The sequence below is a fragment of the Gymnodraco acuticeps genome, unplaced genomic scaffold (genome assembly GCF_902827175.1).
Source record: "Gymnodraco acuticeps unplaced genomic scaffold, fGymAcu1.1, whole genome shotgun sequence".
Classification (NCBI taxonomy): domain Eukaryota; kingdom Metazoa; phylum Chordata; class Actinopteri; order Perciformes; family Bathydraconidae; genus Gymnodraco; species Gymnodraco acuticeps.
In genome coordinates this window covers 103,034-128,126 of record NW_022990298.1, presented here as the reverse complement: position 1 = coordinate 128,126, position 25,093 = coordinate 103,034, and the positions used below count along the sequence as shown (strand labels likewise).

Below are 25,093 nucleotides of genomic sequence, written 5' to 3'. Positions count from 1 at the left end.
AACATCAGCAGGAGAGGACTCTTTAAAGTAGAGACACTACATACTGATATACACCTGAACATCAGCAGGAGAGGACTCTTTAAAGTAGAGACACTACATACTGATATACACCTGAACATCAGCAGGAGAGGACTCTTTAAAGTAGAGACTCTACATACTGATATACACCTGAACATCAGCAGGAGAGGACTCTTTAAAGTAGAGACACTACATACTGATATACACCTGAACATCAGCAGGAGAGGACTCTTTAAAGCAGAGACACTACATACTGATATACACCTGAACATCAGCAGGAGAGGACTCTTTAAAGTAGAGACACCTACATACTGATATACACCTGAACATCAGCAGGAGAGGACTCTTTAAAGCAGAGACACTACATACTGATATACACCTGAACATCAGCAGGAGAGGACTCTTTAAAGTAGAGACACTACATACTGATATACACCTGAACATCAGCAGGAGAGGACTCTTTAAAGTAGAGACACTACATACTGATATACACCTGAACATCAGCAGGAGAGGACTCTTTAAAGTAGAGACACTACATACTGATATACACCTGAACATCAGCAGGAGAGGACTCTTTAAAGTAGAAACACTACATACTGATATACACCTGAACATCAGCAGGAGAGGACTCTTTAAAGTAGAGACACTACATACTGATATACACCTGAACATCAGCAGGAAAGGACTCTTTAAAGTAGAGACACTACATACTGATATACACATGAACATCAGCAGGAGAGGACTCTTTAAAGTAGAGACACTACATACTGATATACACCTGAACATCAGCAGGAGAGGACTCTTTAAAGTAGAGACACTACATACTGATATACACCTGAACATCAGCAGGAGAGGACTCTTTAAAGTAGAGACACTACATACTGATATACACCTGAACATCAGCAGGAGAGGACTCTTTAAAGTAGAAACACTACATACTGATATACACCTGAACATCAGCAGGAGAGGACTCTTTATAGTAGAGACACTACATACTGATATACACCTGAACATCAGCAGGAGAGGACTCTTTAAAGTAGAGACACTACATACTGATATACACCTGAACATCAGCAGGAGAGGACTCTTTAAAGTAGAGACACTACATACTAATTTGAACCTGAACATTTGCATAATATGTCCTCTTTAAATTAAAAGCAAAAATAATTGAATGTGTTCTCATACTGATAATCATGAATACTATGTTCTAATCCCACTTTAGGATGTTGAACCTGCAACAACACAAATGGAGCCAATGGTATTGGGACTCTATCTCGTGAAACACGAAGGAGCAGAGCCCGGGCAACCACTTGCGGATGTTGCGTCATCATCGAGGGTGTTGGAGTGCTGCGAGAGCTGAAATACTTGGCAACTGGATGGGCAGTGCTGCTTGGACTGATTTACAGCCTCAATCTGAGCTACCCCAAGGACCTGAAGCATACATTTGAAATCATTCAAAAAGTATTGATGGGGGTGGATGGCTTAAAGAACATTTTTAAATAACATGTTTTGGGTTTTATTTGTTTTAATAATGTAATTAAACCCCAGTTTTTTGGGTATTTTTACTCAAATAAAATATATATTTTTCCACCTTTCAAGATTGGACCTCCTTTGTTCTAAATAAATAGAATATATAATGAGATCCCCCCCTTAAAGTCATTCATTTAAATATTCTCCTCTTCTTGGTGTTAACATCACTTTCTCCTCCTCTTCCTCTCAGACGCTTTACTGCCTCACAGGCACATCAAAGGACACACACACACACACACACACACACACACACACACACACACACACACACTCTGGATGTGTAAAGGCAGACACGTTGAGGCGGACACACACACATGTTGTTCTGATAGTTGTTGTTGTTTGTGTTTTCTCAGGGTAAAGCTTACGGTTAGATGCTGCTCGATCTGAAGCTGAGAAATCTGCCCGACCTCAAGTCCCTGGTGGACTGGCTGGACTCCAGTGAACACTATTACGGGCACTATAGAGCACGCACAAAAGCAATCCCACACGCAAACACACAGTACACCCGCGACTGTTACAATGAAGGCTCGATAATCAGCTCACGGCATATAGGCAGGGGTAAAGGGCTATTTTCTACGAGTGGGGAGCGGACCTCAGCTCCTCTAGGGGGGTCCGGGGGCATGCTCCCCCGGGAAGATTTTTTTTAAATATTGAAGTTAAAAGCATCAATGCACTTTGAGAGCAACATTAGGAGCTCTATGGATACATCTCTCAACACCCAGATGAAACACAACTGTAAACAGATGTTCTTTTTCTTTATGGATATTTTACAAATCACTCCCCTTTCAAACTGTATTCTTGTTTTACTGTCATATAGTATTTCATACCTGTTTTTCATTTATTCTAATTTTTTTTATAACTATAGTGATCATATGAAGGTGTGCCACGGAAATAATCTTTTGAATAATTTGTTACCAAACCGTTTGAGACCCACTGAGATAACTCTCAGTGGGTCTCTCTCTCACACACACTAAATGCGCTATATCCGCACCACACACACACACACACACACACACACCACACACACACACACACACACACACACACACACACACACACACACACACACACACACACACACACACACACACACACACACACACACACACACACACACACACACACACACACACACACACACACACACACACACACACACACACACACACACACACACACACACACACCACACACACCACAGACACACCACACACACTGACACCAACACACACACACCACAAACACACACAGAGACACACACAATTGTGTTTCTGCTTTTGAAAGTTCAAGGCATATGTTCATGTGTATAACAAAGATCTACTGTAACACTTTATGTGCTTGAGCAATAGTATGTAAGTGTTTGGAAAGACATAAAAAAACACCATACTTCTTAGTAAAGTTGCATTTTATAAAATGTTCATATAATAGTCATTGTTGTAGCTTTTCAGCCCACATGTTAACTTCTTGAGTCACTCGTGTTTCTCACTGTCAAATTCAGCAGCTGTGGGTTTTTTACGCAAAGCGCTTTACAATTCTAATATGTGCACCTACCACCAATGGGCGGTTGGAGTTAAGTGTTTTTTTGTTGTTGAATTGTTGTAGCAATTCAGATGGCTGTTTGCTAAATGCAATGGTAGAAGTTTACACTACTGCACTTTGTCTAAAATGAACATTTTAAATAAAGTGAGGGGAATACAAATTACTGAGTTGTAGTCATTTGAATGACTTGCGTACCAGCGTACATTTAGAGTGAAGGGACGAGACAATCCTTGGTTTTCTGCTGAACTGTCTAGTCTCCTACACGAGAGAAACAAGGCCTGGGAGAGGCTAGGAGATCAGGCTCAGAGGTAGAATGGCTACGCTTTAGGCAGCTAAGGAATAGCTTCACATCGCAAATTAAAAGTGCTAAGTCTAAGTATTATTTGTCAGTTACCAAAAAGAACCTGAATAATCCTGGAAAATGTTGGAAAGCCATTAAATCGATCTCCACCGGTGATATCCGTAATGAGCTACCTCCGTGCATTACCACAGCATCTGGTTCTATATCGGACAGGCTCACTATGCTAAATTGCTTTAATGAGCATGTTGTGTCCTGTGGCTCTCTGTTTGATTCTGTCACTAACTCTGCTTCTGTGAACACCACAGTCTGTGACTCTGAAAAACGTGTTTTGGAAAACCCTTTTAGTTTTACTCCTTTTACTGTTAATGTTGTTCGTGAAGCTTTAACCAAGTTAGATCCTAAGAAACCGGCCGGCCCGGACAACGTAGAACCTTTCTTTTTAAAGATAGCTGCAGATTGTATTGCTCTTCCTCTCACTACTCTTTTTAACCTCTCCCTCAGCTCAAATGCAATTCCAAAAGTATGGAAGTCAGCGTATGTCCTGCATTTGCTAAAAGGTTGGGAGGCAACTATTTTAAATAATTATAGGCCAATCTCTAAGTTGTCAGTTCTGGCGAAGGTGCTCGAACGCCTAGTGAGTGAACAAGTAAAGGAGTTTTTATGTACAAATGACATCCTGTCTAAACATCAGTCAGGCTTCAGAAAGCAACATACAGTAGCACCATCACTGCCACAATGAAAGTGGTAAATGACATTACGAGTATTTTAGATAATAAGCAGAGTTGTGCAGCTCTATTTGTTGACCTTTCCAAAGCGTTTGATACCGTCGATCATTGCATCTTAAAGCAGAGGCTACTCAGTATCGGCATATCCAGCCATGCAGTGGGTGGTTTGTGAACTACCTCTCTGAAAGGTCCCAATGTGTTCACTTTGATGGGCTGTCTTCTGAGTGGTTAAACATTGCTAATGGTGTTCCTCAAGGTTCTGTTATGTTTTAGGTCCACTTTTATTCTCCATCTACATCAACAGTTTAGGTGAAAATGTCGATGGAGCAACCTTACATTTATATGCGGATGATACCGTGATGTACTGTGCAGGTCCCTCCATTCAGGAGGCTGTTGTTGAATTGCAAGCAGTTTTTAACATCATTCAGACTCAGCTCTCTGAACTAAAGCTTCTTTTAAATATTGAGAAAACCAAGGTAATGCTCTTTTCAAAAGCTAAAAAGACACCAGAGCCTGTTGTAGATATTGTAACTACGCAAGGAATAAAACTTGAAGTGGTTACCTGTTATAAATACCTTGGTATCTGGCTTGACGATTGTCTCACTTTTAAATGTCATGTCAATAACCTGCTTAAAACACTGAGGGTTAGGCTAGGTTTCTTCTACAGGAACAAGTCCTGTTTCTCGCTTGAAGCCAGGAAAAGGCTCTGTGACCTTTTTACCTGTGCTGGACTATGGTGATCTGATCTATATGAATGCACCTGCCCATTGCCTGGTCAAGTTAGATGCTGCGTATCACAGCGCACTGAGATGTGTGACAAACTGTAAAGCATTAACCCATCACTGTACCCTGTATGCAAGGGCTGGTTTGCTTTCACTAACTGTACGGAGGCTCAGTCACTGGTACATTTTTATATACAAAGCCATGTTAGGGAAACTTCCATCTTATATCTGCTCCCTGATCTCACGGTGAATTGTAAGTGGCTACTGCCTGAGATCGCATGCTGTAGTTTTATTAAATGTGCCAACTGCTAGGACTGTCTTAGGGAAGACAGCTTTTAGATGCGCAGCTCCTCTGTCTTGGAATAGTCTGCAATTGAAATGGAAACTGAGCAATCTGGTGCCACTAAATGTTTTTAAAGCTCGGTTGGATGCTACTCAATCGGAAGCTGTTGGTACCTGCTCATGTGGATAGTTATTGTAAATTGTAATCCCTGTAATGATGCTGTAAGATGTCCTTTTTGTTGTTCTGTTTATGTTTTTATGTTTCCTGTGGAACCTACTTGAGCAGGTCTCCCTTGAAAAAGAGATCAATGATCTCAATGGGATACACCTGGGTGAATAAAGGTTTGAAATGAAATGACTTATATTGATAGAGCAATTTGGATTAAATGATGTTAAGTGCAAATAACACAATCCTACAACATAAATGGAACTAATTTGTGTTAAGTAATTACAACCTAACTGTGTTAGGTAAATCAGTGCAAACTTAAAGTAAATACAACATCATTGTGTTAAGTAAAAACAACAATTTACGTAAATTCAACATAACTGTTAAGCAAATACAACATAACTCTATGACGTAGCATTTAATTAAGATGCTTTGGTAAGATTTACTAGTTTACTAGTCTGTTTCATATTTACTTAGCCTTGTTACGTGCGACCGGTTGACATAGCTAGATTAAGTAAATCTAACACATCATTTCTTTGAGTGTGGGTACATTATTGTTATTATTCTTTATTTCCTTATCTATTAATTTTCATTTTCTTTTAATATTATCTTCTACATTACTTTATTTTTACTTTACTAGCTAGGACCGGGAGGGGAGGGGGGGAAAGGGACACATATTGACTGTATACATGTAAACTCATTGTGCCTGACTCAATACAAAAAAAATGGTTGTTGGTAATGTATTAGCCAACATCAGATGTATGATGTCGCTGCATCCGTGGGAGCTCAGACCCCTCCTTGTGGGAGCTCAGCTCCCATTGCCTCACAGCCACACTTAACTCGAGCCCTGTGCCTGGAGTCTGAAGTCAGGAAAGCCCAAGCGAATAAGGAGTGTGTTGTAGCTGTATTCTTTGATGTGGAAAAAGCTTACGATATGATGTGGAAGGAAGGATTATTAATAAAACTGGACATTATGGGTCTGGGAGGTAATGTATATAATTGGATTATGGATTTTTTGTTTGGCTGTGCCATCAGAGTCCGAGTTGGCAATTCATATTCTCGAAGGCATGAAGTTGAAAATGGAACCCCGCAGGGGAGTGTAATTAGTCCTCTTTTGTTTTCTATCATGATAAATGATATATACACACAAGTAGGATCTGATATTGGTAAGTCACTTTTTGCAGATGATGGAGCTATTTGGAAAAGGGGCAGAAATGTAAATGATATTGTAGCTAAGATTCAGGAAGCCATTACGGAAATTGAAAGCTGGTCTCTGACATGGGGGTTTAGATTGTCGGTGGAAAAAACTGAAACTTTATATTTTACGAGGAAAAGGATAGGTGAGGAGGTTAAAACTTTATGGACAAGATCTAAAGAAAGTGAAGACATTTTACATTTCTGGGAATATGGTTGGACGAGAGAGTCACATGGAGTACGCACATTGATAAAGTAGTAGATAAATGTAAAAGGGTTTTAAATGTTATGAGGTGCTTGGCAGGCACTACGTGGGGGGCTGATAAAGCTGCTTTGAGGAACGTATACACAGCCTTAATTAGATCAGTCATAGAATACGGACTAATAGTGTATGGTTCAGCTGCATACTCTTCTCTTCACAAATTAGATAGAGTCCAGGCACAAGCACTAAGGATATGCGGTGGGGCAGTCAAATCTACACCAGTGTCGGCACTTCAGGTAGAGGTCGGAGAAATACCAATTTCTTTGAGGAGAAAACAGTTAATTGTTCATTACTGGGCAAATCTTCAGGGCCATAAAGATACTCACCCTACCAAACAAACTGTACAAACAAGTTGGGAAAGTAACAACATAAAAAAAGAGAGTTTTGTGTTTGTGTTTCGGAAATATGTAAGGAATTCAAAGTTAAAGAATGGAATATTAGTCCGACTGTTATCAGCTGTTCCACCATGGTTTCTACTTCAACCTGTAGTAGATGTATCACTATTGAAACGGTTACATTCAATGAAAAACAAAATCAATGTACAGGGTTATGTGAATACTGTTCTTCATGAACAATATGGGCACTTTATTTTTATAAATTATTTTTATTTTATTTATTTTAAGCGTACGAGTGATCACATCGCAGTATACACAGTAGAGATGATGGCTATCTCTCTAGCACTACAGTGGGTAGAGGAAATACAGCCAATGCGAGTGGTCATTTGCTCTGACTCCAGTGCAGCTCTGGAGAGTATTAATAGCTTCTTTTCAGAATGTCATCAGGATATTTTACATGACATTTTACACATCATGTTTAGGTTAGTTCATCTGGGAATTGTTGTTCAATTTGTGTGGGTTCCAGCGCATGTGGGTATTAGAGGGAATGAGATAGTGGATCAACTGGCAAAATGTGGTTTGAAAGCAACCCAGATTGATATGATGGTACCTATCAGTAGAGCAGAAGTCAAATCTGTTACAAAAGTGGTTATCAAGCAACAATGGCAAAAACTATGGGACAGTAACACCAAAGGAAGACATTTATACCAGATACAAAGGGAGGTGGGAACGGGAAGCACTTGGGGGAGTAGTAGAAGAGAACAGAGCATTAACAGCAGGATACAATTGGGACACTGGATTAAACTCATCACTGCATCTGATTGGAAAACATCTAAATGGCAATTGTGATGGTTGCCAACAACCAGAGACAATACATCATGTATTTTTTAGCTGCACGGATTATAACAGACAAAGATTCATTCTGAAAACTGCACTGGAACAACTCAACGTCAAACACATGGATTTCAAGACAATATACGAAAGTAAATCAAGAAATGAAGCAAACAAGCTGATCTTCAAATTCCTCAAAAGCACTGGTCTGAGGACAAGGATTTAATATGAACATTTAATAACTCAACAGTAGGTGGCGATATATGCTCCAAGTGGAAGCGATTCGCCATTAAAGAAAAGAAGAAGAACTCGAGCCCTGCATGCGGCGTCTCGTCGCTACGGTTCTCTCTTGTGTTCCTGAGAAAGTGTGTGTGAGCTCCAGCTCTACTGATCCATCATCCGTGTGTCTGGATAAACCTCTGAATGGACTCTGTGCTCTTTTTTCTGGAGCGTTTACCTCGGACTATAGGAGCTAGCTTAGCATGCTAGCTGGAAACACGTTAGCAACACTAGTCAGATTGAGAGTTTGACGGAGAGAGAAACGGTGTGTTTAACGGAGTCTGCAGGGAAAGGTGATCTAGGAAACATGAGTAAAGTCCAAATGCTGCTGTCGTTGAAGAAGCAGCGACTCACTGCTGCTTCTGAAGAGATATTTGCTCTGTTTGAACAAACAATAGCAGAGCTCGAGGAGGAGCTGTTTCTTTCCAAAGAGGAGAACAAGAGACTCCAGAAACTACTGGACGCTGTTTTACAGCCTCAGCTTCGGATACACAGAGCAGGTCTGTTCCCTTTACCCTTCATTAACACTTTAAACTCTTCAATAACACTTTATTATCACATTAATAACACTTTAGACCAGGGGCGCTGGAAGGGGGGTGCTGAGGGCGCTGCAGCACCCCCTAGCGTCAGGCAGGCGGAGCTCCTCTGCCTGCAAATTAAAATGTTTGATATATATTTTTGATTACATTTCATTGTGCCTGAGATATATTTTATATTATTATTCAAATGATAATTTTAAACTATATAATACATTATTTAGCTTAAGGGAAGAACACAAATATATATGTTTTTTTAGTCGGATACTTTTAACGTGACTCACAACACAAGTGACGAGTAACTGACATGGCACACAAAAGTATCTCGGAATTCTTTCTCACTAAAAACGCTAAATCTGCTAAAAAGATTGAAATAGAAGATGCAGGGGCAGGGCATTATTACGCAGAATCTGTGTAATATGTAGCCAGGAATTAGCAATGCCTTGATAGCCTACTTCAATGAATGTAATTTCCACATTGTTGGTAAAATCATATTTTACATCTTAAAGGTGGGGTAGGTAATTCACTTCAGATACACTTTTATTCCATGGAATGCTCTTAACATCCCGATGGCAATGAATACATTAAATGCTTTGACAATAAATACTAGGGATGCACGATATTGTTTTTTTTAAACTGATACCGATAACTTCCTGTTTCTCAAGACCGATAACTAATAATAATATAATATAATATATATATTAAATGTACCTGTAGTTTTTGCACACCTGGTGGTAAAAAAAAGAGTAGTAGTGAGCAAATGACATGAGCATTACTACTATGAACAAAACAAAGCCAAGAACAGTTTTGACTCTTCAAAGTGATCATATTTATTTTCCCAAATAAAGTGCCTTTTTCAAAAGCCTCGTCGATAGGTAAAAGCCCCGGTGCCTTTGCAGCTGGCTTTGGATTCACCGCTAGTTTAGCAGCGCAGGCATCTTCGTACGCTTTTAACACACCATCGTAGCGATGGTGATGTTTCAGGTGACTAATCAGGTTAGAAGTATTATAGCTCGTTGCCTTTTTCCCTCCTCGTGGAACTTCTGCATTTGTTAATACAAATAGCAAGCGAACTATCTAACTCTGAAACTTTGAAATAGTCCCATACTACCGACATGTTTACTGTCCTGGCTTCACGGCCGCACACCATTTACGCCACAGCCAGGCATGAGTTAGGGAGCGCTGGATTTGTGAAAAACTCCCCTCTTCCTAAACCACTAATACTACAGTACTGGCAAAACGGGAGGAGCCAAGTGAAAAACAAGCACCCCTCATCCCAATCCACCCACACCGCAGTATTTTTTCTTTTTTTTTACCCAAAAAATATATTGTGTATTATCGGGGCTATTAATACTTTTATCGGGTTTATCGGGATGACGTCATAATTCCTAATATCGGACCGATAATTATCGTGCACCACTAATAAATACATACAAAAATGTCATCTGTGGAAGCCGTAGTACCTACTGTAAAAAGCACGACCAATTATCTGAGCCGGCCCGGCTAAAATAACTGGATGGCCTACCTGCCTGTCAGCCTGCCATCTGTGCACAAACTTATCTCGTGCCCTCATTGGTCACGTGCGCGTTCGTGTGTGTTGGAGGAGGGGCTCTGTAAAGAATTCTGAAGGAACGGGCAGATTATTTCCGGTTGTGTATTTTCAAATTCTAGCGCACTCGAGCTGGTTTCTCCATTCGTACCCACCCTACCTTTAATAGAGTGTGGACTCGCGCTTTTGTGCATGCTCTATGCAGCAAATGTGACCCGCCATCGGAGGGCCTCCTCCCCGGGTCCACGTGCCGGTGCTTGGCGGTCGGAAGAATAATATTTTACAGGACATGACGGAGCTCAGGAGTCTGCACTTTGAAGCTCCTAGAGCGGACAAAGATATGTTTATTTGCCTGAATGATGGAAATAAATAAAAAATGCTATTTTACAGGACATGACGGATATAGGTGTATTTTCACAGCTTTTTGGAAATACACCAAATGTGATATTGCAGGGCAACACAGAGCTCATTTTACCCATGTGATGTTGTGCAGTACATTACTGAGCTCACTTAACGACATGGCGTACCAGGGGCACTCTAGGGCACTAAGGTCTTACCCAGATGTCCTTATGTGTTTAGTGAGAGTGCTTGAGTTTGGGTACACATCTTTGCCAGGCGCACCCACATGTGGAAAGACGAAATATGACGAATATGGATGCTGATGGGCGGAGGGTAGATCACCGCAAAGGGTTTCCAGGGGCATGATGTTCTGTAGGGTGTGAACATCTGGGTTTAGTCCATGGGGGAGTGCATAAGTCCGGGGGCCCGGGGTCTCACGGTGTGCGATGTTATGGAAGTGCGCATGTTAGGGAGACATTCTGGAGCTGCTTAGTCCGTCCTTTGGGGCTCTGTGAAGGGCCACAGAGAGGTGGTTTTCGCGGTCTGTCTCCTGGAAGTGTGACAAAAAACCTGTTTAGCCCACAATTCCTGGAGTTTCCAGGCCGAATTTGGGAGCTAATAGGCGGCCTGGCATGAGCCCCCACCAGTGGAAAGCAAAAATAAATAAAGAAAACAGTCAATTATATCTTAAAATAATCAAAAATGAAGTTTTAAAAATTCTCGAAAAAACGACTGAGTGCCAACGGAGGAGGGGCTCCAAAAAGCTCAAGTCTTCGGCGCTTCAGGCTGAAGCCCCGGACACTTTTGCACTCCCCCGTTGCATTTTACAACGGAATGGGAAATCGAGACCTCCCCTCCTCCATCAAAAAAATTCATTCATGTTTTTGAAGCTACCATCTGCACGAAATCGGAAACCCGGTTTTTGAGAGCACTCAGAAAAAAACCGGCTGTTTCACATCATGGAGGAATGTGTCCGCTCCATGATCACTTTGGCTCGGATACAATTGTTGCCTGGAGGATCATGGTTCTTACCAAACTTTAAGTTTTTGAACTGGCCTCTGGAGGAATGTAAGGGGAGTTTGAGGGGACTCTACCTGCATTATGATGCACTATTTTCGGATACATTTGGCCCAGTTTCATGGTTCTCCAAAAAAGTTAACATACTTTTTCTGCCTCTGGAGGAATGCAAGGAGAGTTTGAGCGGACTCTACCTTCATTATGATGTCAGGGGACTCTACCTGCATTATGATGCACCATTTTGGGATACAATTTCTCCATTTTCACCCCTTTTCTCTGGTTCTCCCAAAAGTTAACTTGTACTTTTCCTGACTCTGGAGGAATGTAAGGAGAGTTGTCAGGGGACTCTACCCACATTATGATGCACTATTTTCAGATACTATTTTTTACTTTCATGCATCTTTCCATGGATGAATTATTTTATTTATTTTAACATTTTGGTCAATTTCACCCAGTTTTGGCCCCCGCCTTGCCTGGAGGATAGGACCGAGAGATGACAGGGATCTCTGCCCGCCTAACGAGTGCCTAAATGGGACACCTGTAAACTGGAGAGATTTGACATGGGGTCTCTCCAGTTAGCTGAGTGCCATTTTCTTGAGTCTTTTCAGGTTTCCTTCTCTGTCACTGGTTCTATTAATTCCTTTTACCTGGTACACTTCCCTGTACCGAGTGTCCACAGATGGCCCGTTTATCCACACACACATTGGCACAATGCTCCGGAGGAAACGGCCGAGAAATGACAGTGTTCTCTGCCCGATTAACGAGTGCCTAAATGGGACACCTTTCGCACGATGATTGCTGTAAACTGGAGAGATTTGACATGGGGTCTCTCCAGTTCGCTGAGTGCTATTTTCTTGAGTCTTTTCACGTTTCCTTCTTTGTCCCCCCCGGTTCTATGCATTCTACTGGGGACACTTCCCGGTACCGAAATGCTATGCCTCGTGCACGTGGTGTGACTCTGATCACCAGGTACTATGAATTGAGACCAGTGGTCCTTTGTTGGAATGAAGGTGGAGCCCCCCACCTCCACGCTATATATTAAACCGTGGTTGACTCTGATCACTGGGTACTATGAATTGAGACCAGTGGTCCTTTGTTGGAATGAAGGTGGAGCCCCCCACCAACGCGATATACATCAACTATATCTATTCAATGGATTAAACAAACAATATGTTTCATCCATACAGATAGAATGGCGAGCGAATGTCCGATCTGTAAGAGTTCCTACCGCGCCCTGAGCAAGCACCTGCAGAGGAATCATAATGTGCGTAATGCAGATGAAAGAAGAATTATTCTGTTGATGGCCAAAGGACGAACAAACATTAGGCTCCATCGCTGCATTATTGCAGGATGTGAGTACATCGGGACAAGGCTGGACCGCCACTTGGACAGAGACCACTTTGAGCTGTCCCGGGAGGAAATATATGTGGTTGTTAATAAAGTAAAAATAAAAGTGGCAAAACAGGAGCTTCGTGAACTCCGATTGACAAACCCCACAGTAGGAATTATTTCCTCTTGGGATGTGGACACTGTGGATGATGAGGTCCTGTCACAACCTCCACCCTTGTCCCCAGTGATTGAATGTGACAACCCAGACTGTAAGGAATGGAGGATGGAGGCAAACACAATGAGGGCTCAGAGGGACACAGCTGCTGAGGTGAAATCCCTGCGCTGCAAGCTGCAGCAGAGGATAAAACATAAGCGACATAGGAGGGAACAGAGGGCCAAGGACATGCATGGGTCCGATGAAGAGGATGGGGAGGAACAAGAGCGGGTGTATCTAAAGAAACGACCCCGGACAGAGTCAACGAAAAAGAGGCAGTCCAAGTCCAAAGGTCCCTCCTGCAGCAAGTCCCCCATTCCCTCCTGCAGCAAGTCCCCCATTGCCTCCTGCAGAAATACCTCTCAGGCACAGACATCCAGCTCCTCAGAACCTGCATCCTGAGATACCGAGGCCTCGTCAACCTCCCCTCCCATAAATTCCCCCTGGTTCAGCAGCAGGGGGAATATAATGCGGGACATAACATTCCCACGCATCATGGGTAAGTGTGTTGAATATGTCACAAATGCAGTTTCTGTAACACACAATGTGTTGTCATTAAAGTACTGTGTTATGTTTCACAGAGGAGTATCTGCAAGGCTACCGGGAGCATTATGAGTGCATCGACCCTACAGTCAGGCTCCAAGAAAACGCAGTCTCCAAGATAAGCCGAGTGAAATCGTTCCTAACCTTCATGGCACACGGTTTCAAGCGCCTGTCTGACTGGCTCTTTATGAGAGATTTGAAGAGGATACGTGGGTGAGTAACATCAATTACTGTCCATGATGTCAGCATCATTGTGTGTGTTCTCCACATTGACGCAATGTACTGATGCGTTTCCCTTTGCCAACAGCTGGTCCCGGAGCCTGATAAAGTCGAGCCTACAGGTCACGACCTCTGACTTCTATATACAAAATATAGCACACTTTGTCAAATACATGTCAGCCACACCATGCAAGGGGAGCAGGCTCAACCAAAATGACATGACCTTAATAACACGGGAACTTGGTGCCATCCTGAAGTCCCTGAGGAAGAAGGTGGTTATCCACCAGATGCAGGTGAAGCGGGACAAGATGGAAGGTCTGCCGAGCCATAAAGACATCATCGCATGTTTGACTGCGGCCAATACTCTCATCCCTCAGCTCCTGGACGTGATGGCCAGCAATCCGACTACCGCAACCCGGCTGTTGCTCTATGGGTACCTGACCCTCCATTGGAGCTGCATCTATGGCCACCGTCCGGGGGTCTACTCGAACATGACCAACGCCCAGGTCCGAAAGGCGGAGACAACTGGCACTGCCTTTGGCTACCTCATCCAAGTGAGTGCTATTTAAAAAATAAATAAAATAAATGTGTTTATTCTGGCAGTGATAAACATGTTGTGCATGATTGATACTTGTATTGACGCTCTCTACCTCTGTCATAACAGGTAAGCAACCACAAGACGGCCAGCGCGTTCGGGGAAGCGCAGCTGTACCTCACCATAGAAGAGTTTGGATGGATGAAGAGGTGGCTGGATATAAAGGAGACGCTGACCGGCACCCAGAACCGCTACTTCCTATACACAGCGGGGAATAACCCGTTGAGGAACCTTGCCACCTTCCTGAGGTTGGCATGGGCTGATGTGGGACTAAAAGGTCCCATTAACTTCACCGACTTCCACGCAGATAATGCGAAGAGGTTTCAGGATCCAGGCAACCGCCAAAGAGTGAGTGATTTTATGTGTCACATTCACTGCAACTGCGGACACATTTTATGCCAAGAATCCTTCTTTGAAGGAGGCTGCGGACATACGGCTGCTCTTCAAAGTCACTGCAAGCAGCGGCAGCAGCATTAGAAGAACCATCAGACAATGAAGAAGGGGGGAGTGAAGACAATTTGGGAGAGGAGCATATCCCCATTCCCTACCAAGACTCCCCCAATGCTTCGTCAGAGATGTCAGACGAACACTTCTACTTAAAGTTCAACGCTTGGAGAGCGGCGAAGAGGGAACAGTCAATGGCCGAACACAGTCCCTCAGACATGGGTGAAGAGAGGGTGCCAGACACTGCACCAACTTCACCCGATACAGACATTGTTACCAATGCACAAGCCAGTGACCAACTTGCAAATATGCAATGCGTTGTTCAAATCAGTCCCCTCGTGCTGGATGAGTGAACAATGCTATACTGTTATAAAGTGACAATGTCAATGTATATATATATATTTCTGTGAATAAAGTTTGTTAAAATTAGTTACTTTGTCCTCTTTTTTAAAAACCCACCAACAACTGAACACACATTTTAGTATATATTGCTGAATGTTATTCTAATATTACACCACAGTTGAGTTGGTACCGGATGATGGGAGTGGATAATGATGAGTTGGTACCGGATGATGGGAGTGGATAATGATGAGTTGGTACCGGATGATGGGAGTGGATAATGATGAGTTGGTACCGGATGATGGGAGTGGAACAAGTGGCAATAGTGAGCAGCATGAGAGGGGAGAGAAATGGGTGCGGACATCTCTATGCTGAAAATCTGGGTGTTCCCCCCCCTTTAATATCCCCAGGGGCATGAGGTTCTGGTGGTGTGCATGGAGGGGTTTAGTCCGAGTGAGGAGTGCTCAAGTGTTGGAAGATGTGTAAGGCAGAGGAGGGTAAAAAAAAGTTAAAGTGTGACCCTCCAGCAGGGCAGGTGGTGCTGTGAAGAAGGCCGAATATTGATGCTAGCGGGCGGGCGGTTGAGCACCGCACAATCCACACCCTTTGTGTTACCAGGGCCATGAGAACAACCTCCACAGTGCACAAAGTGCTCGCACCTCCATGCGCACCGGGACATGGACATGGACAGGGACCCAAACTTAAGCACACATCCTCTGACAAAAACCCAAAATGAATGACTTCCATACAAGCATGCCCCTGGTCACCTAGAAGTGTCTGAATGTCTGGTAGTCACGTGTCCTCTGTAGGAAGCTTAAAGAGCCTGTGACAGCATCCCAACAACTGTTGTGCAATGAAATATTGGGCTACTAGTAATCTCGAACCGTCAGTTTAAAAAAGAAAAAGCGATACCGTTCCGTTAAATATCAATAATTTCGAACTTCGCGGGGAAATTCCTTCGACTCATTTTGAAGTTTTGGGGGAAGCCGGAAGTGACGTCAATGCGGGAACGCTTCACTGTGCGGCGAGAGAGCCAAACACGGACAAAGTGTGTTGTCATGAATTACTGAGTTTAGGCACGTTAATAACGTTTTAATGAAGTTGACTACAGTATATTCATCTTTGTCAGTGCTTTCATGTCAATTCGGCGAACATAAACATAAATGATCGTGGTGAAGATGATGATTACATTAGGATTACAAATCGGTAGTGAGAGCTACTGAATTGCCTCCCGTAGGATGTGATATAAAAACAAATCGATTATTTTTGTAGTTGTAAACTCAAGTGGATGAAACTACATTTATTAGTGCTTTCATGTCAATTCGGCGAACATATGATGGATTAAATGATCGTGAGAATGATGATTACAAATCGTTTGTTTGAGCCGGTCTGCATTTCCTGATGAGAAAACAAACCGATGCTTTTTGTAGTTGTCGTACACCAACATGGATTAAACGTGTGTTTTTTCACCACAATGTTGGGGAAATTAATGGATAAAATGCACAGATTGTTATTATTATTATTCCCACTCCGATCGGGACACTAGGTCCACCGTTTCCCCGCAGCGAGGCTCCCCCCGTTGACAGTTTACGTGGGCTGGGTGCAGTGGCGGACTGGCCATCGGGACGAATCCCGATGGGCCGGTACCGAAGTGGGCCGGTCGGATAAGTCACTATTATTAGATCTCAGTGCTGCGTTTGACACTGTTGACCACAGCATATTACTAGACCGACTGGAGAACTGGGTGGGACTTTCGGAAACAGTTCTGAATTGGTTTGAATCCTACTTAAAGGACAGAAACAACTTTGTTTCTATAGGTAAATACACATCTGAGTTGACAAATATGACATGTGGGGTTCCTCAAGGCTCCATCTTGGGGCCTCTTCTCTTTAACATCTACATGCTACCACTGGCTCAGATAATGAAGAACAACAAAATAAGTTACCATAGCTATGCAGATGACACACAAATTTACGTAACAATTTCACCAGGAGACTATGCTCCAATTCAAACACTGAGTAAGTGCATTGAACAAATCAATGACTGGATGTGTCAGAACTTTCTCCAATTAAACAAAGATAAAACTGAGGTAATGGTTTTTGGAGCCAAGGCAGAACGTATAAAAGTTAGCGCTGAGCTTCAGTGTGCAATGTTCAAAACAACAGATAAAGCCAGAAATCTAGGTGTAGTCATGGACTCTGACCTGAGTTTCAACAGTCACATTAAAACTGTTACTAAATCAGCCTACTATCACCTAAAGAATATATCTAGGATTAAAAGACTAATGTCACAGCAGGATTTGGAAAAACTTGTCCATGCTTTTATCTTCAGTAGACTCGACTACTGCAATGGTGTCTTCACAGGTCTCACTAAAAAATCTATTAGGAAGCTGCAGCTAATTCAGAACGCTGCTGCTCGAGTCCTCACTAACACTAAGAAAGTGGATCACATCACTCCAGTTCTGAAGTCTTTACACTGGCTTCCTGTGTGTCAAAGAATAGATTTCAAAATACTGCTGCTGGTTTATAAAGCACTGAATGGTTTAGGCCCAAAATACATTTCTGACCTCCTGCTAAATTATGAACCATCCAGATCTCTCAGGTCTTCAGGGACTGGTCAGCTTTCTGTCCCCAGAGTCAGAACTAAACATGGAGAAGCAGCGTTCAGTTATTATGCTCCAAATATCTGGAACAAACTCCCAGAAACCTGCAGGTCCGCTACAACTCTGACTACTTTTAAATCCAGGCTGAAGACTTTTCTTTTTGTCGCTGCTTTTAATTGAACTATTCATATCTTAGACTGCACTGTAACTTTTATCCATTTACTTTTTTCTTTTAATGTTTAATTGACAGCACTGTAACTTTTATCCATGTATTTTTTCTTTTAATGTTTATTTTATTAGCTTTTCTTTTTAATGACTGATTTTAAATGCCATTTTCTTAATCTCTTTCATTTTTTGTAAAGCACTTTGAATTGCCTTGTGTTGAAAAGTGCTATATAAATAAACTTGCCTTGCCTTGCCTTGCCTATAGCACATCCCCCATAGGCGGCGCGTGAGGCTCAGGTTTGGGAAGGCTAAATAACTTTTTTTACGCCTCCGGCATCTATAGAAAAGAGATCAACTCAGTGTGCGGAGTTTAAATCTCTCAAGTCATATTACAGGATAAAGGAAATACAGTTTAAACTGCCGTATGCAGAGAAGACGCCGACGTGTCGCACTTATCATTCATATTACATCATCAATCAGATCATCGATCATATAATATTATAATATATCATATATTTCCTTATCTGAGTCAGCTTCTCCAGCCGTATCTGGCCATGCAACACTTACAGTGTCACATACTGTATGCAGAAGTATTATTTTAAGCAACACATTATGTTGACGAAACACTCGAGTCAAATGTAATTAAAGTCAGATCCACTCATGTCTTAGACGTGAACGCGCTCTCAGCTGGTGAGAGAAACCCTGGCTTGATTTACCGAGTTGATAACCAGCGTCGTAGGACCGCTTAGCGAGATCTCGTTTGTTAGTTTGTTGTTGTTAGTTTGTTTGTTACTCAAACATATCCAGGGTCTGTTGAACTGGCTTCGTAGTACAGGGCACAGGTGGCTAGCAGCGCTAATGTCAAAGACACAGACATTGCATTATATTTGTATTTTACCAGGATGCAGTGACACAAATATTTACATATTTACATTTACTATCTACAGCACCCGCTGCCCCTGACATCCCCCACTCCCCCCGTTGACAATTTACTAGCGGTACCGAAGTGGGCCGGTCGAGAGTCCCGGGATGATTTTTAGTCCCAGTCCACCACTGGCTACATGACCGTATGATCGCCCATATTGACGCACCTAATTCCTAAACTTCTAACAGATACAACATAAAGCGATCCTTCAGCCTCATATGAGCTCTCAGACACGTTCAAAATTAAACTGTCATCGCTGTCTGAGCTTGCTGCTGTGTGCGCCATCGTGCGTTTACATGCAGATGCTGGGATCCTGAACGGTGAAGCTGGAGCGCTGCGCCCGCAATGACGTCACACATAATTTTGCGGGACTTGAAGAATCCCCGAGAAGATCCAGAAAATGGTCAACATTGAAGGGCAGATTAATGGTTATCAAAGTACAAATATCCAAAATCAGTTCAGTAACGGTTTTCAAGGGGACAATATTTACTCAAATTGATGGGTTTGGATGATGGGAGAAACTCGTGTCACAGGCTCTTTAAGGGCGGACAATAAAGCACCGCAAACTCCACCCCCCCTTTAAAGTTCCCAGGGGCACGAGGTTACGGAAGTACGCATGTCAGGGAGAGATGCTGGAGCTGCTTAGTCCGTCCTTTGGGGCTCTGTGAGCCCCCACAGAGAGGTGCTTTTACCGGTGTATTTCATGGAAGTCTGACATAGCCTGTTTGCAGGGTTGGAAGGGTTACTTTGTAAATGTAATCAGTTACTGATTACTGAATACATGGCTCTGAAAGTAATCCGAATACAGTTACAGTTACGTGTCTTAAAAAAGTAACGTAATCAGATTACTTTTAGATTACTTTATTTTTCCATAACAGATGGGTATGTTTTGGTCAGTGGCGAGCCATGACTTTTATACCTAGGCCCTCTGACCCCCCCTTCCCTCGAAAAAAAAGAAGAGATATTACGTCTCAACCATAGACTGTATATATAAATGGACGTAGTGTCCGTGACGTCACCCATAGGATTCTGCAGAGTTGCCGTGAAGCCCTTAGTAGGCGGAGTCGGCCACTAATTGCCCGTCCACACAGTGGCGTGCGTTGACGCTTGCCGGCGGGCGTGTCTGACACTCGACCAACAACCAATCACATGAATCTCCCGCCCCTGACACACAAGCAGCGGTTTGATTGGCTAGAGCTTGTACTGGCATATGATTCGATTGGCTGACGCTTCTGCCGAGGCGTCAAAAGTTGAACATTGCTCAACTTTTGCAGCGAGCCACGCCAGCAACGCTCCGCGTCGCTTCCCACGATGCAGTTCGGCTAAAAGTGACGTCACCCCATTCAAAGTGAATGGGCAGAAGCGTTGGAAGCTTCAATGCACGCCGCTGTGTGGACGGGCCGTAATGGCTCGACTGTGACGTCAGAGTCTAATCCCGCCTGCTCCAAATAAGGGCAAAGAGGCGGAGCCGAGGCGGGACCTGCTGCCTCCGAACTGGAAGTAAACAGAGCTAGCTCAGGCTAAGAAGCTAAGCTAACATGAAATACATGCATACCAAGTTACTGCTAACAGTGTAGTTCCCCTATATAAACGTTACATTCATCATCAAATGAGACAATCTGCAAGAGAATTAGCTATATTTTGTTATTCTTAATGCTTGTCATTCACACGTTGAGAAAAGACGGACTCCACCGCCCGGACCTAACCGAGACGCAGTGGGCTAGCTCCGGGACGCCGGCTGGAGCTAGCCCCCTGCGGCTCCGTTAGCTCCGGCGGCCACCACTGGGATAATTGGGTCCCCTATTAACATTTGCTCCCGTTTAGCATTATGGGCGTCATATCCATAGACTATAAAAGTCTTACCCAAGGCTGAATCATAAACTAAAATGTATATGTATGCATAAAGGGTTACGTCCTTAGCTGGCTAATAAGTAACAAGCTAAGCTACCAAGCACACAAACACCTGCGAACGGGGTTAACATGTATAATATTATCATTTTAGACTTCTTGGAAGTTCTGTTAGTACATTCAAGCGCACAGCACGACATTTTAATTGTCTGGTATTTGTAACAATATTCCCTAAAAGGCACAATCACCACGAACACGGCTAAAGCTAAAGGGTCAAGTACAGTACTATGACTAACTCACGTTGTAGCCTCTATGGTTGTAGCCTAGCAGAGTGGACAAGTTGCTGTTAGCTGACAGTGAGGCATGTACCTGTCCATCAACGTGACCACGCCCTAATTTATGCAAAAACTTTAAGACCTAATATAAATAAAAGGGTCGTGTTAGAAAACAATTCACTCACAGATTCATAATCATGAAGGTGGAATCTAACTATATCGATAATAATATTTATTGCATCCATGGGTAGAAACATGTTTTTTTCTGCTGTAAAGTTGGGCATTTTAACATGGGGGTCTATGGAAATTGCTCCTTTCTGCAGCCAGTCCCTAGCGGCACATGTATGAACTGCAGTGTGTGGCACTTCCGTATTGGCGTCCCGGCTGTTCCCCAGAGTTTGCCGCTTGGTCTCAACGTAGACTTCAGCGGAATATCAAAACAGTGGTCCGGGGTGCAAAACGCATCAATGACAGCGACCCTCTACCACACAAAACAACATAATTTATATAAACACCTATCATGACAGGGCACCCACAGCCAAGTAGCAATTCCAAATGAATTAAGTCGGCATGGCGGCCCGCATTGAAAACGACTTAGGCCTACCTTTGATGATCAAATCACTGAAACACAAAGTCCATCCTCCTGTCCTTTTGGATGAAGCACTTGCAGGTTATTCAGCTGATCCTTTGCCACTCTAGTTTATTGTAACTACTCGGTTATTAATTTCGCAACGATGTCATCACTATCACTGAAGTGAGCCATCATGAACGAACTTATGCTAATCATAAATCTATCGATCATAAATCTATCGTTTAGATTTATTTTTCAAAAATAATAAAACTAGGATAGACATGTGGATATTATCCGGCTGAACACAATGTGCATTTATCTAACAGGTTCGTTTTCCACAGACCTTATTTCGAGCTATTTTCCAAAATCCTATGGAGAAATCCCGTTGCTTTCTGTCGAGGGAATCCGAGCGAAGCTTACTTCCGGGTTTTAGGAGGCGTCACTGCACCACTTGCATAGACCATTATACATCCTACATACTTATTATACATCCATGCATAGACCTCACAGCGGGCGGATCCTGTCATAAAGTCCGCAAAAATAAAGCCCGCCCATTTAGAGGGAAGATATGATTGGTCAATTGTACTGTCATTTGACATTACTCTCTCATTGAGTTACTATAGCTGGCCCTCTGTGAATGTAGAGAGGGACCAACTGGGACCAACAAGCTCTCCCGTCTTCACAGTAACTCACAGAGACGGCATTTAACCCTTCACATTCCAACAGAAACTGAACAGGCCAACACACTCTCACTCCCTAAGCGTCCAATAACGATGTTTGGTCAGTGTCCGTGGCGTCCAGTTGTGACGCTCCTAGGCTCCTTCAGCGTCATAAAGTGACGCAAATAGCTTTCAACTGATTGCAATGTATTCCCATCTGCGGCGGGATTTGACGCTCATGGAAGCACGGCATTCGTTTGTGTCGGCTGCCCTTAAAGGCAATGTGAGCGTCCATTCCCATTGGATAACGGAGAATTGTACACCCGGAAGTAAGTATTCCCCTTACTGTCGATTGATTTTACAGTGATATCTGCACTACTCATCGACTAAAAAACACCAGATTATCCTTGTTGATTACACAACATTGATTGGTTTAAATTGTGTGCAATGCTTTTGTATTTTTCCCCTTCGATTCGGAGAAACAAATATTTTTTCAGAGTAAAGGATGGCAGAAGACACTACACTACCCAGAATCCCCAGCTATCGTTTGGACTACACCATGTGCTCTGTTTGACAAACCCGTTTTTTTTCACCATTCATTCCAATGGCTGGCGTCTATGTCACGTGATCTTCAAATTTCTCCCTGCAGAAAAATAAAACATTGCCGAACTTCGTTTTATTCTCGGTGGAAAATGCCTATTTTAAAGTTAGTTTGGCCATTAAAATGCGTTTTGATGTCATTTGATGCGAGAAATATGAGTTGTTATTTCAGATTATGTGTGCAGTGGATGTACATGATCTTTAGTTTGCTAATTATTACGAAGATTACTTCAGGAAATCGCGACGTTTTCATTGTTACCAAGGTGGTTGCTAGGGACGCTGCTATCGATATTATTTCTGTTATGTTGTGTAACTGTTTAATGGTGTTATCTTTATTGCTACCCCCTTCCCCGTCAATGTATAGTGTTGATCCACAGCGCAAACATATTAGTTTAACAAAATCCACATCTAAAGATACGTTATTTTTCCCCTGTGCAATTCCAGTCTCACATCTCACAGCACATCGTCATTAACAAATACCGGAAACAGACCGAAAACTTTTTTTTTTTTAAATAAAATACTTTATTCCGAGTGTGCTTGATTTTCTCTTTGGAAGTCATCACATAACGGCATTGTAATACACGGTTCGGCTGCATTAAATATTACATATCTGCCGTAGTTCTCTATTTATAGAGCCCTGGTGAGAAGACTTCTAGACAAACATGAGGAACTGAAAACGTAACGTGGATCATAAATATATCAGCAATTAAACAACATCTTACATTTCTTTTCACACAATACGTCTCCTTGCAGTATCAACACTAATTCGGCTGACTTTTATATTTGATCCAATTGGTAGATAGGCTGTATTTACACCATAAAGGTGCACAGCTGATATAAAGGGACACCTAGTGGTTAAAGCATGTTATTGAATTTCATTATTTTTATTATTAGATATTAATAGGATCCCTATAAAGTATATTCATTACTCGTTATTCTCTACTAATAGTTAATTAAAGACTGTATATAATGACTATTTTGCACATCCCTTTCAAGATTTCAAGATTTTCTAAGGTTTATTGACATATCATATAGGCCTACACAACTATGGTGTAGTTCTGCATTGAATGAAAAACTTGGGTCGCAGGTTCCTCAATAGTGCATTACAAGACATCTATCAATATTTGTGCATACCTCCAGCAATGTTAACTATGTTGAAGCACTTATTTTAACTGATATTATACATCATGTATTATACTCTTATAAGATGTATGTAGATATTTCATCTCCGGCCTTGTCAGGTATTGAACAATCAATACATAAAGAACACAGAATTGTTAAATATAAAACACAGAATTTGTGTGATTATACTAAATGATTTACAAATAAACACCACTGCATAATGTACAACTGTAACACATGCTGATGTAACGCAAATGTTTCCAACCTGGGATCAATAAAGTATATCTTATCTTAAGCTGATCGATGGCTACTGCCATATTTGCAAAATGTGCCTCTGAACCTTGACAAGTGCATGCTTCAGGCTTATCAATTAATGTAATGTAATGTAATGTTATCTATTAACAACAGGAGGGGTCAAAAACATAAGACCAGCTGTTAAATAAAGCTCTTCTGACCTTAGCTGGCATGTGTGTATATATATATTAATGCTGCCCATTATGGGCACAAGCAATTTTCACCCATTTATTAATTATATGTTTTAAATGTGAGTGTTTCCTATCCCCTAAACCTCCAGGGATGTACACAGTTTAATACTGGCAACTTCTTATTATGGGAAATACGAAAACGTCTTTTAAAACTACAACTCCCAGTAGAGACGTGGCATAGATAGAGAGCATTTTGCGAAACAGAATAGCCAGCATGTGTAGTTCTGGGGACGGGGTGGGGGAGGGGGGGACGTGGTGGACCCGTTCAAATCCAGTTTTGGACAGTCTGACGTGGTTCCATCCCATTTCAAGTGCTGTTCGAGAATCGGCGTAACCCTCGGAGCACACTCACCAATCACAGAGCTTGAGGACTATCACGGGGTTTGTCAAACAGAGCACATGGTGTAGTCCAAACGATAGCTGGGGATTCTGGGTAGTGTAGTGTTTTCTGCCATCCTTTACTCAGAAAAAATATTTGTTTCTCCGAATCGAAGGGGAAAAATACAAAAGCATTGCACACAATTTAAACCAAT

General features: G+C 42.4%; 1 protein-coding gene across 2 annotated transcripts; it reads left to right on the top strand.

The window, feature by feature from the left end:
- The first annotated feature begins 8,574 nt into the window (after positions 1–8,574).
- LOC117550222 lies at positions 8,575–15,400 on the top strand. Of its 2 annotated transcripts, XM_034222594.1 has the most exons (5): positions 8,575–8,684; positions 12,813–13,667; positions 13,750–13,924; positions 14,019–14,484; positions 14,595–15,400. In XM_034222594.1, exons 2-5 carry the CDS (start codon positions 13,637–13,639, stop codon positions 15,000–15,002), a joined length of 1,080 nt encoding a protein of 359 aa, XP_034078485.1. In that variant the 5' UTR covers positions 8,575–8,684; positions 12,813–13,636; the 3' UTR covers positions 15,003–15,400. The 2 variants fall into 2 exon arrangements, with proteins under 2 accessions (XP_034078485.1, XP_034078484.1); XM_034222593.1 differs by lacking the exon at positions 8,575–8,684 and having other exon boundaries at positions 10,196–13,667.
- The last annotated feature ends 9,693 nt before the right edge of the window (positions 15,401–25,093 follow it).

Coding starts and splice junctions, on each gene's coding strand:
- LOC117550222 (XM_034222594.1), top strand. CDS start 13,637: ATGCGGGACATAACATTCCCACGCATCATGG. Junction 13,668..13,749: donor AACATTCCCACGCATCATGG/GTAAGTGTGTTG, acceptor TATGTTTCACAG/AGGAGTATCTGCAAGGCTAC. Junction 14,485..14,594: donor CCTTTGGCTACCTCATCCAA/GTGAGTGCTATT, acceptor CTGTCATAACAG/GTAAGCAACCACAAGACGGC.